General features: G+C 30.8%; 1 protein-coding gene across 5 annotated transcripts in view; it reads left to right on the top strand.

Moving 5' to 3' along the window:
* Positions 1-13,299, top strand: part of NBEAL1 (neurobeachin like 1) — a 188,210-nt gene that overhangs the window by 99,897 nt on the left and 75,014 nt on the right. For all 5 annotated transcript variants that reach the window (XM_031958300.1, XM_031958299.1, XM_031958298.1 and 2 more), the window contains 9 exons: positions 1,846-1,935; positions 3,403-3,568; positions 4,052-4,185; positions 4,937-5,096; positions 5,199-5,301; positions 5,586-5,745; positions 7,128-7,286; positions 11,496-11,655; positions 12,427-12,515. In XM_031958300.1, coding sequence (XP_031814160.1) covers positions 1,846-1,935; positions 3,403-3,568; positions 4,052-4,185; positions 4,937-5,096; positions 5,199-5,301; positions 5,586-5,745; positions 7,128-7,286; positions 11,496-11,655; positions 12,427-12,515 — 1,221 coding nt within the window. The remainder of the gene's footprint in view (positions 1-1,845; positions 1,936-3,402; positions 3,569-4,051; positions 4,186-4,936; positions 5,097-5,198; positions 5,302-5,585; positions 5,746-7,127; positions 7,287-11,495; positions 11,656-12,426; positions 12,516-13,299) is intronic.

The raw sequence follows: 13,299 nt of genomic DNA, 5'->3' as shown, positions 1-13,299 counted from the left end.
CATAAAATATTACTGAGAAACAAGCAGCATATATCTTGAAGAGTTCCTTCCAAGTTCATTCCAACATATGAATGAACATAAAGAATAGAAAATGTAGCCAATAAACATTTATTAAGCACTTGCAGGAAATGAGGCTTGCAGAGATTAAAAATAATAATTTCTTGCTTATAAGGAGCTTATATTCTATTGTAAGAAACAAAATACAGAGATGTTGAATACACAGAGTACATCCAAGGTAATATTGGGGAGGAATTAACTAGCTGGACCCTGTAAATGTTTAACAAAACTATTCACATTTTTAGTTTTCAGTTGATAACCTATAGTACTCTTTCAGCTTTCCCTCTACCCTATCTTTTCATATTACTGCCCTTTACTGTGATATACCCTTGGTAATACAATCTAATTAGTTTATCTGTTTCTCCATATATGATATTCTCTCTTCTGCTAATGTGTGTCTTTGTGTGAGTGGATCCCCAAGTTAAACACATTTCTGACATCTAGACCTGAGCTTCCTTCAAAACAAAATCCAGATGCCACTTCCAAAGAAGACCTTTCCTGTCCCTGAATCTTACACATACACAGTTGTTAATGTTGTACCTTTTAAATATTTTGTACACATTCTTTATTTATCTGTATATACAGTCTAATCTATGCCCCTTTACCCTGAGAATATAAGCTCTTTAAGGTCTTTGTGTCTGTAGTATTTAATAAAGTACCTTGCATCTAGTAAGTACTGTTAAAATAATCACACTGTTCTGCTAAACTTTTAAAAGAATGATTTCACTACAACAAATTCATTTCTCAGGACCTCAGTAGTATAATAGCTGGTATCAATAATGAAATTCTTGATTTTTCTGCTTAGTTCATTTTAGACGGGCAATTTTGTTCTTGGTACACACAACATTTAAGTACCTAACATATGCAAAACATTAAACTAGGTACTAGAGATATATCAAAAACTTGCTCTGAAAGACAATTTATTGTAAAATAATAGGAGGGGGTGGGGAGAATCGGATAAAGTTCAAGAAGAAATCTGAAATAGGAGATAGCACCTTTTTGTGTTAGCTGCTATAGGCAATATAAAGAAAAATAAGACTGCCTTCATTCAATAAGAAGATGGTTGTGTTTTGAATTATGACAAATTAATTTCATGCTTTTCTGTTAGAATGGAACCCAATTTCATAGAAAACTTTTAGTTTCTTTGAATAAATATGAAATTACATTTATTATAAGTCCACTGAATTAACATCACTGAAATCCTTTTAAGGTGATTTCTGAGAGGCTTCATATAAGTAATAGCTGTTGGTGTCTTGAGGGAAATTAATTCATATGTCTATAATTGGTCTTTTAATATTTGATGTTTTAAACCTAAAATGTTAGTTAGCATTTGAAAGACCTTAGAGATCATCTAAACCAAAATCCTCATTTCATAGTTGAAACATTTTAGAATCAGAGAGGTAAAGGGATTTGTTTAAGGTCACACAGCTAGTAAGTGCTGGACATGTGTCTAGAACATGTCTGCTAATTTACTGACTTGCTTTCCACTAAATTGGCTTCTTTTATTATTTTTCACAGTTTTTTTGGGGTGGTCATGGTATAAAACAATATTGCTATAAAGGAATCTTTCTGGGGTTTGATTCCTGAACCATATATTTAAAAGGTATATAGAGAATGGGAATACTAGAGTTTGTAACATGGCAGTTTATCAGTGACACCATTTAAAATTATTCCTAAATATGTCCTTGCTACTTAGATAATTGTTCCTTTATTTAAAAAGCATTTATTATGTACCTACTGTTACAGACTGTATTAAAATGCTATATTCTGTTTTTCTTGGAATCTTAGGCCTGTAAAAATTCTATCTGCCTTGATTTATCAATCAATTGTTTTCATGGAAGATTGACAGGAAACAAAGTAGTGAACTGGGACATCAAGGTAAATTTATGATAAAAAATAGCAGCTTATTTGAATTTGATAGTCCATAATTAAAGAACTACTGTTGACAACCATCATATGCTTTGAATTCATATTCATGGTAGCATTTATTAAATTTCAGTAGAATATTTATAGAAACATGCAATTTTGATTAACTGAAAGTTAGTGATTCTCCATTATTGAATTATAACATCCATAATACATTGATTTAATTAATAATCTTTCTAACAGAAGTATGTTGCCTTCCTTAGAATTTTATTTTTAAGAGCTTTATAGATATGAATAAAAAATAGTAACTATTAACGTGAAATAGAAATTACACTCCCTTTCTTCATAGGGAAGAAAAAATTATCTTTTCATTAACAAGAAATAGAAATAGTTGTCAGTCAAATTAATTTAACATTGTATTTGTACAATCTTCATTCAGTTAAATCCACCAGTTGATAGGCTCATTATAATTTTAACAATTCTTCAAAATTCTATTCCCCCCCCCCCCCTTTTTTTTTTTTGATGATGATGAGTTGCTGCCTTTTTGAGTCACCTAATTTTCTTAATTTTTATCAAGGGTGTTTGCAGTAGTTGAGAGAGAATCTCAGAGTATAGGAAGTACTCACTGAAAAATGATGAGTTATTTAGTTTTTTTACTTCTTAAAGGAGAAATTTCCCTCTTAAAGAAGGATGCAATGCTTTTATAGTTACAACAATAAAATTCAGTTTTTCCTGGCGTATTCATGATATGATGTTTGCCATTATTTAAGACAGCTAAGTTCACAACAACATAAGCTTTGCTTATACAGGCTGACTATTTCCACCTCTGCTTTTCTACTGGTTGTCAATTTGTGGTGATTTGTATTAAACCTGGATAACAAAAATTGACTAGGCTCCCCAGATAGAGCTTTAAATAGCATATCATTTGCCATTTTTTCTCTATAAAAATTTATCTTTCTAAAAATATGATTTATAAAAACCAGAGAAAATTTTAAAAATTTTAAAGGAAGGAACCTTACAGTTTTAATTTTTACATTTCCCATATTGTCTGGCACTGCATATTTCTATATTAGATACTAAATAAATTAGTTAATGTCTAATTGTTTACTCCATTCAAGTTAAAAAGCCCTTTCAATGTAGGAATACATCATTATAACTGACTTTCCCAAACAAAATATTTGAACAAAATAAAATCCTCTTAGTAATATTTATTTTGCATGGTCTTTTTCTGAAATGAGCAGGTTGCTTTCAGAAAAACCTGGAATTTGAAGAAACGAAACATTTAAAAATAAAAACATAAAATTTCTAGTTTTTATTTAACTTTAATTCAAGACAAATCTGCGTTCTAATAGTTATTTTTAATATAAAACTAATTTATTTCTAAATATTAGAAAACTCACTTTCTCATTAGTATGTATATGATATTATTTCCATATTATTTTTCATTTTCTAGGTAAAATTTACATTTTGTTTTTTCAGGATGTTATAAATTGCATAGGTGGCTTGAATGTCCTCTTTCCGCTTTTGGAACAAATCAGCTTTTTTGATGGACAGATAACTGAAAGAAATAAGGAAAATATGTTTTCTGAGATGATGACTCCTATAGAAGGAGACTGGGTAATACTATCTTCTACAAAAGCTTCAGGTACTGTTGCAAGATGGACATGAAATGGTTTTTCTGGAAACGGGAATTAAATAGATGATAAATTTAATTCATTAATACAAAGACAAAAACAGGTACTACATTTACAATGAGATTCCACCCTCCTTTTTACTGAGGTAGTTCAGAAAAGTTTTAAATGAAAAGTGTAAGAGAAAATTAAAATTTATGAAGCTTCCATTAGAAATGTAACATAGCTTTGCTTTTTGGCAACAAAAACTTCTACTTAAAACCAGTTGCCTCAATGTCATTACATTTGGGAAATAAGACAGTATTCTGAATTCTCTCTCTCTCTTTCTCTTTCTTTCTCTCTCTCTCTCTCTCTCTCTAAAATACAAATTTCTCTGATACTTACATTGTGCAGATACATGAATAAAATTAATTGAACCCAATTGATAGTACATTATAAAATAAGAAAGGGATGATAAAAATTATTATAATGTGTTTATTCTACCTGCAATTTTACAGAATCTAGACTAGAGAAGAATTTAATTGCAATGTTTATCCTGGTGGTCAAGCACTTTATTCAGAGACACTCTATCAATCAAGAAAATTTCATTCACTCCCATGGAGCTGCAATACTTGGAGCTTTACTGCAGAAGGTAAGCAAATATGTTATTACATAAAAGTAGATATTTGCCCTGAAAACAATTCTGCTTGTTTTACATTGATCCAGTAGAATTTGGTGAATTATTTAGTGAATCTGTTTGTGTAGGAACCTGTCTTATTTTACATTATACAAATATAAAAATCTGTGTGCCATTTTAAGATTTTAATAGCTTAAAACTTTTGAGAGTATAAGCTCTAAGAACTTAAAATATCACTAAGATTTTGGGAGACCCTCTGTAATGGATAGTCTATAAAATATCACACCTTTTATTTCAGTTCCTAGTATTTGTGGTATTTAACATTGATTTGACATTCTTGATTTTCAATATTTAGAGTGAAGAAAAACAACTTACTTTTGAAAATAATACCTTAGAATTTTCTGATTTAACCTTAAGAATTGCTTTAATCTTAAATAATATTTCAACATCTGTTTTTATATCATTATATACAGAAAAACACTGATGTGTTGGTTTGAAAAGTGGCTTTTAAAGCCATCTGGGTTCAACCCTCTGCCCCTTTAACACTTACTCTTTGAACTCAGCAAATTAGTTTATCTCTTAGTGCCTTAGGCAATTTATTAAAATTACAAATTTCAGCGAGGGGAACCTGCATTGGTAAGGGAAATTCCCTCATTCAAGAGTTCCTTTTATCAATTACATAGTAGTTTATTAAATTCTGTAATCAAAATTATTTACTCTGTGACTTTAAACCTTTTTTTGAGTCCTATTATTGTTTGGATTTTAGGTTCCAAGTAACTTAATGGATGTGAATGTATTAGTTGCAGTACAGCTACTAATTGAGCAAGTGTCAGTGGAGAAAAATGTTCAACTTTTGCAGCAAATGTATAAATTTTTACTTTTTGATTTTCGTATCTGGAATCGTGGAGATTTTCCCTTTCGGATTGGTGAGATTAAATAAAAGTTACAGTTTTGTTTGAAAAAAATCTAGCAATTTATGGAGTACTTTCCCCTTGGATGACTCTTTTAACAATAAATTTTTATTTTAGGTCATATACAGTATCTTTCTACCATTATCAAAGATAGCAGGAGGGTTTTTCGAAAGAAGTATGGTGTGCAATTTCTACTGGATACACTTCGAATTCATTATGGGTATGATACCCTTGCTTCTCAGTTTGTATAGTATTCCTCCTTTTCTACCTAAATTACTGGATTATTAATTTTCTAACAATTCTTTCATTTTTCATGTCCTTTTTTGTTTTTAAATGGATTTTTCTAGTGGGGGTGATTGGGGCTGAAAAGCACTGGTTTCTCATAGTCTTATTATGAAATATAAAAAGACTTTTAATCTTGGCATTTAGAGTCCACAGAAAACCATAGTTTGGATCTGATTAAAGAAATAACAGTTCATTTTTACTTTTTTGATTTTCTCCTAGAACTGATTGTAAAGAAAGCAGTGAATTGTCCCCAGAGGATGTCCAAACAATACGGACATCCTTGTATGGGTTGATCAAATACTTTTTGAGCAAAGGTGCTACTCTGGAAGAAATACAGAGCATCATGGGATACATATCTGTTATCATTGAAGAGGAACAGGTACTTTGAGATTAATGTATTTAAGCATTTATACAGTCAGATTGTAAAAATAAGTTGTATTTACTGCTATGTTTATTGCATTTCATTGGATGAATAATTTTTTAACTAGTTACTACATAATATGAATTTACTAAAACAGACAATATTATGCTTGAGTGTGCTAGCTGGGAGTTATAGCAACAAGTAAGTCTTTCTCTTCAGCAATTTCTCATATGAAATGTGTTTTGATTAATCTGTTTTTCAATTCATGTGAACTATTTATATAATATGAATAATCAAGAGTTGCCAAAACCAAATTTTGTATTAGCATGGTATTTATTATTAGCAAGTATTCATTCAGAAAGCAAATTGTAAATTTATATCTGTTTTAGCTTTATGTTATATTCCAAATTTTATGCCTTATAAACTTATTTATATAATTGTTTAGAGTTTTTTCTTAATAAGCTCCTCCATTAATCCTCATGAGAGAGAAAACATTGTTCTTGATTTTCAGATAAGGAAAATGAGGCTCACAGCATTTTCCATCTAAGACATGGCCTTAGACCAGGGCTTTTAAACTCTTTTGTGTGTCATGGACATATCTGGCAGTCTGGTGAAACCTGTGAACCCCTTTTCAGAATAACGTTTTAAATAAATAAAGTACAGAAAATTATAGAGGAAACCAGTTAAACACCTTTTAAATATCAATTGCTCCCTTACACACAGGGAGTACAAGATGAAAAACAATACAATTTTTCCTGTCTAGGAATCTTAACAGGATAATAAAAGAATAAACTACATGAATCAACCAGCAACCATAGTATGAAGTAAGAGTGCTGTTAGAGGGGTCAGATGGACAAGATTAAGAGATTTAGAGAGGGAGAGAGACCATTCTTCTCATGAGTGTCTTTGGGAAAGTGCTTTTGCCACTTTGCTAATCTTTCAATTATGTAACATGCTACTACTAATTTGAAATAAATTGTATAATTGTTTACATATTTTTATCCTTTTGTAATTATTTCATTTTTATTGCATATTCTGTCTGAAAATGACCCTGTAGTAGGGGCTATCAAATGAATTAATTTTAGCAGTTAGGTGTAGGGACTGCAAAATAATGAGAAGAAGAAGAAAACACCCTTACCGTGTTTTGCTTAATAATTAATTTTGCTTTCCATCTCTTGAGAAGGGTTCAAACCATTGTATTACCTTTTGCTTCTCATCTCAAAAAGTAACCTCATGCTTAAAGAATGATGAAGAAACATTATTTCTTCCAGGTATAATGGTGTAATATTGTAGGTTATAAAAAAAATTTTTTTTTTTTTTTGCCAGACTCATTTGAAGAGCTCTGATATGGATTTTGATATATTCAGTTGTTTTACATGTTTTTATTTTTTTTATTAAAGCTCTTTGGAATTTTGGATGTCCTCTGCAGTCTGCTTCATACCAGTCCAGCACGGGATCAACTTTTCTTACTACTCTTTGAGCCAGGAAATGCTGATATACTCTATGTGTTGCTGTTAAATCAGAGGTACTCTGACAGATTAAAAGAACTGATATTTAAGGTACTATTACATATATTACATACCACATGCTGTTTACTTGGGAATATGAAAAATTATAGCCAGAATTTGTAGGAATGTATATGCAGTAAGAGCTTGTGGGTTTCTACTGAGAATATGGTCACATAGATAGTCTTTTAAGGGGAGCAAAGAATTTGTAGAGGGTGAGTTGGAGAATGGCTTAACCTGTGAGGGTATATGAATGTGATAGAATATTGTTGTGTCATAAGACATGAAGAGGAGAAACCTGGAAAAATTTATGTGAATCATTGTAGATGGAAGTAACCAGAACCAGAAGAACGATTTATACAGTAATGATAAAATGTTAAAATTAAACAACTTTGAAACACTGATCATCATGATGACCAATCACAGTTTCATAGGACTAATGATGAAACATGCTATCTACCTCCTGATACAAAGATGAAAGACTCAGTGTAGTATGAGATTTTTTTTTTGAACTTGACTAATGTAGGAATTTGTTTTGCTGCACTGCACTTTTTTTTTTTTTTTTTTTTTTTTAAATTTAATAGCCTTTTATTTACAGGATATATGCATGGGTAACTTTACAGCATTAACAATTGCCAAACCTCTTGTTCCAATTTTTTACCTCTTACCCCCCACCCCCTCCCCTAGGTGGCAGGATGACCAGTAGATGTTAAATATATTAAAATATAAATTAGATACACAATAAGTATACATGACCAAAACGTTATTTTGCTGTACAAAAAGAATCAGACTCTGAAATATTGTACAATTAGCTTGTGAAGGAAATCAAAAATGCAGGTTGCACTGCACATTTTTAACAGGGGTTTTGTTTTTATTGTTTTCTCATTTCTGTGGTTAGGGGTGGACAGTGGGGAAGGAGTATGGTATGAGAAGCAAAGAAATCGAATTTTTGCTGATAAAAAAATTTAAATTAAAGAAAAAAGATTCTGTGATTCTTCTAAAGTTCAGTCCATAACTCTAAATTATGCTTTTCTCTCATTCTTTGTCAACTTGAAGCTGTTATTTGTATTCCTTTTCTATAAAATGTCTTTTATTTGATACTTTTAAAAGTAAAAGATTATCTGTGAACTCCAGACTATTTGAAAATGTTTTTAACCCTTTTGCCAGATTGTCTCAAATTTTAAATTCTTACTGTCTAGCTTGACTTAAGTTGTATCTATGTGGCAGCCCCAGAACAGTTAAAAACTGAAGGTGGAATTGTAATTATTCATGATGCCTACAATATTTGCTTTAAGTCTTGGCTGAATCCACTCCCTTCTTAATAACAAAACAAAACAAAAAAAGGTAATCATCTATATAAGATTAACAGAAAATAACTTAACTTCCTATGCAGTTTGCTTAATTGCCTCCCTTGATGTCATTGGAGTGATTGTATTAAGCATCCTTTGGGCTGCTTTTGAGTTAATGTTACCAGGTCGTCCATTTTTGGAAGGAACAAAAATTGCATAGAATATAGGAGCTCATAGCGGGGTGTCAATGATTTGGTAATTCCTGAGACTGAATGGGATGGAGGGGGTGAGAAGAAGGTATTGATGCAAATGTAGCCTTTGAGGGATTGAATATAATGTTGTCAGTCAATGTTATTCATGATGAATAGATATACTGGAACACATAATTTATGGCATATTGCTGCTATCTCTAGGGAAGTTAGGAAGTTCCCTGGCCCTATTATTTTTTTTGCAAGTAAATTGGTCTACTTAAAAATTGTTTTCTTGTCTTTGAAACAGTTTGATGCTGTTATGTAAGTAGATAAATAAAATGGCTCATCATAGTGATCTTTGAAAGTTGCTTTATTTCTGGTACAGTTTTTGGTACTTGGGAATCTTCTTTTCCTCCAGTCTTAGATAACAGGGAAGGAATTTTAAAACTTTATTATATGTCTTTTCTTTTTCTTTTTAAAAAAATAAAGCTTTTTATTTACAAAGCATAAGCATGGGTAAGTTTTCTAGCATTGACCCTTGCATAACCTTTGGTTCCAAATTTTCTCCTCTTTTCCTCCACCCACTCCCCTAGCTGGCAGGTAGTCCAATACATGTTAAATATGTTGAAATACATGTTCGATTGTATACATATTATACAATTCTCTTGTTGCACAAGAAAAATCAGATTAAGAAGGAAGAAAAAGAAAAACTGAGAAAGAAAACAAAATGCAAGCAAACAACAACAGAGAGAGTGAGAATGTTATATTGTGTTCCACACTATGTTCCCACAGTCCTCTCTCTGGGTGTAGATGTCTCTCTTCATCACTGAACAAGTGGAACTGGTTTGAATCATCTCAATGTTGAAGAGAGCCACGTCCATCAGAATTGATTGTCATATAGTCTTATTGTTGCTCTGTATAATCTCCTGGTTCTGCTCATTTCACTTTGCATCAGTTCATGTAAGTCTTGATTATATTAAGTTAAAAAGTTTTTTTTAACAAACTTTATTATCTTTCAACTCATGTTCCACAGGAATGTGAAAGGCAGAATTTTAGCTACAGCTATAGAAACAAGTGCATACTAAAGTATTACAGAATGAAACTGGGGGATGGAATTTTTCTCTACTTACAGATTTTATATTATAGGGGTGAAATAATATTTTTTATTATAGCTTTTTATTTACAAGATATATGGATGTGTAATTTTTCAGCATTGACCTTTGCAAAACCTTCTATTCCAACTTTTCTCCTCTTTCCCCCCACCCACTTCCCTAGAAGGCAGGTAGAACAATCCATGTTAAATATGTTAAATACAATATATGTATACATATCAATACAGTTATTTTGCTGCACAAGAAAAATTGGACTTAGAATAAGGTAAAAATAACCTGAGAAGGATATCAAAAATGTAAGCAGACAAAAACAGAGGGAATGGAAATGCTATGTTGTGGTTCACTCTCATTTCCCATAGTTCTTTCCCTGTGTTCTCTTCATTATTGAACAAATGGAACTTATTTGGTTCATCTCATTGTTGAAAAGAGCCATGTCCAGCAGAATTGATCGCCATATTATATTGTTGTTGAAGTATATAATGATCTCCTAGTTCTGCTCATTTCACTCAGCATTAGTTCATGTAAGTCTCTCCAGGCCTTTCTGAAATCATCCTGATGGTTGTTTCTTATAGAACAATAATATTCCATAATATTCATATACCACAACTTATTCAGCCATTCTCCAATTGATGGGCATCCATTCAGTGTGAAATAATATTTTAAAAAAGTTTTAAAAAAAGGTTTTTATTGATAATTTCCCACAGAATTGAACCCTTCATGTAGCAAAGAAACACAGAGAAGCAAAAACTATAGTGTAGTGACCACATGAGACTCCAAATATGCCAAGTGAAGGCAGATGTGTTGCATTGTCAGTTCTTTTGTACCAAAATTGGTTATAATTTTCACCACATTTTAGCTTCTTAGTTTTCTTTCATATCATTATGGTCTTTTTGTGTATTTTGTTTTGTATTAGTTTGTTTGCTTCTTCTAGCATATCTCTAAATGCTGCACATTTGTCACATGTTCCATTATATTCATTACCACAATTTGTTCAACTACTTCCTAATTGATGTATACTCACTTAGCTTCTCTTTCTTTACTACTACAAAATCAATCTATTAATCTTTTGGTATATTTTGTAATAAAGTTTTTTCAAAAGCATTGTATACTCATGTATTTCTAATTTTTCCTCCCAAGTGATAAATGAAAATGCTTTCACAGATGTGAGATTTTAGTTTTAAAATGTAATTCTTCCCTTAAAGTTTTTTAAAAAAATTTATTACTTTGTTGCCATTTTCCAATAACAAGCACTGATCAGAAGTCTCTTACCTTGTAATAATACATGTAGTTAAATAAAACAATTTGACATACTCTTTATTTCTGATGGCATGTGACATATTCATAGGATTATAGATTTAGGAATGAAAAGATCCTGAATGGCTATAGAAAACAATCATGTTTTACGCTTGAGAAGAAGTTAAGTGATTTTGCCCAGTGTCATACAATGGTATTTTATCCATTATGACCTTCTATCTCTCTTTCCTTACTTCTGGTCTGTCTACAGTGAGTGGAATAGATATTTCATTATCTGTCATCTGAAGTCAAAACTTGTGATTATATTTCATTTGAATTCTAATTTTTTTAGTCTTCATTTCCTTTATGTTTGTGTGGTTGTTAAACTTAAGTGATCTACATTGAGAACTAAAAATGTATTATTTTTGTTTCCTACAGATCATAGAACAGATGCTAAAATGCACTAAAGTCTATGAACGGAGTAAACAGCGTATTCGACTTAGAGATGTTGGTTACTCAGGGCTGGGACTCCTTCTGAGTGAAGTACCAATTAATGTTTCTCTTATAAAAAACCTTTTTAACCAAGTCCTAAATACAGGTATGGATAAAGTTATATTTAACTTCATTTAAGTAATTTTCTTAATAACAAGTCTTTAAATGTAGACCTTATGATGAACTTCATGTTCTGCTGTCTAAAGACTTCCTAGTCTTATTAAATTTAAAGAAACTCATTATCTGGTTGCCTGAAGGAGGAAGAATATTGAGTGTCAGCAGTTCTTCAAGACAGCCTTCCAAGTTATCTGTTAGGAGTTTGCTATTCCCATCAAAATTAAATTCTTGAAGTCAAATTCTTAGTAATAAGATTAGAAGTATATTTGATATTGTTGAAATGTTTAATCTTCCCCCTGGACTACTTTTTACATTACAAATACTCCACACATATTAGTTCATTCAGTAATGTTATGCCTTCGTTACTACCAAGGAATGAATGTTCATAATTAAGAGTCATTAAGGAAAACATGAGGAGTATTACACTTTTCCTTTAAGATGCCTAAACTCTTAGGGATAAAACTAAAAGTTCCTTTTTTGATGATTTATTCTCTCTAACCCTATCCCTAAATTTATACAGCTTTTAAGATTTTTTTTTTAACATTTATTGTTAAATAAATATTATATAAAGAATATCATTATATAAAGAATATTATGTTAGTGTAGATCATGGCTGCTATAGAAGTTCAGAGGAGGGAATATTTGGAATATTTCTACATTTTATCTGAAGATTTCTACATTTTTTATTTTATAAAAGTAATCTCCTTCCAGGTTTTATGGCTATAATTTAACGTTATATTTAATTTTTTCTCACTCACAGATACTGTTGTGAATTTCAAAGATCTGTTAGCTGTAATGTACATGTCTCATAAAGCAGATACCCATGTCAGAGTGCCTATATGCAGAAAGGTTAGTAAGTTTTAAAGCATTTTAAAATATAGCAGTGTGTGCTGTGGGAATCACTAGGTTTTAGGCTCTTTTGGGTTACATATAGTTAGTATATTTTTGGCTCTTAGCATTCTGATATAAAATCTAATGCCGTGAGTTTTCTAAAGAATAGCTTAATTGTTTTAGGGTCAAGAGAATGAACTTTTCAGAGTATTAGGAGCTTACCTTTTATTATCCATTTTCCAGCCCATTGAAAATTTTGTAGGAAAAATTCATTTATCTTACCCTTTTGTGAAGTTTATTACCAGGATTTAAATTGCTATAAATTGAGTATATTGTGAATTTATAAGATGCTCTTGTTTTTTTGACGCATAGGTTAACAATTTTCCCCAAAATTTGTCTACATAGTTCATATATTTTTAATCTTAGACTTGTAGGAGTAAATATGTTTCTCTTTTTTCCTAGTTTTTTTAAAATAATAAATATATTTCTTAATTTTCATCTCAACTGAGGTGAATAATTGAAAAGGTATTTATTAAATATGTACTGTGTTCTAAATATTGTTCCTTTTCCTTAGAATTATTTTTTATTTATCTTATATTTTCTTAAATTTGCCATTCTCTTCTTCTCTTATCCTCTTATTGAATCCAAGATTCTAGATGGATAATGCTTAATAAGTGCTGGTTGAATTTTTGCATTAGAATTGATAAGAATTTAGATAATAGATAGTAGTTAAAAATTGCAAGGAAGATTATATGTGAAAGACATTATTTCAAAGAAAGAATTGAAGGTCTTGCTTAACTGA

Source organism: Sarcophilus harrisii, chromosome 3, assembly GCF_902635505.1.
Source record: "Sarcophilus harrisii chromosome 3, mSarHar1.11, whole genome shotgun sequence".
NCBI lineage: Eukaryota > Metazoa > Chordata > Mammalia > Dasyuromorphia > Dasyuridae > Sarcophilus > Sarcophilus harrisii.
The sequence above is the reverse complement of the archived record's forward strand: the minus strand, read 5'-3'. Positions and strand labels throughout refer to the sequence as shown.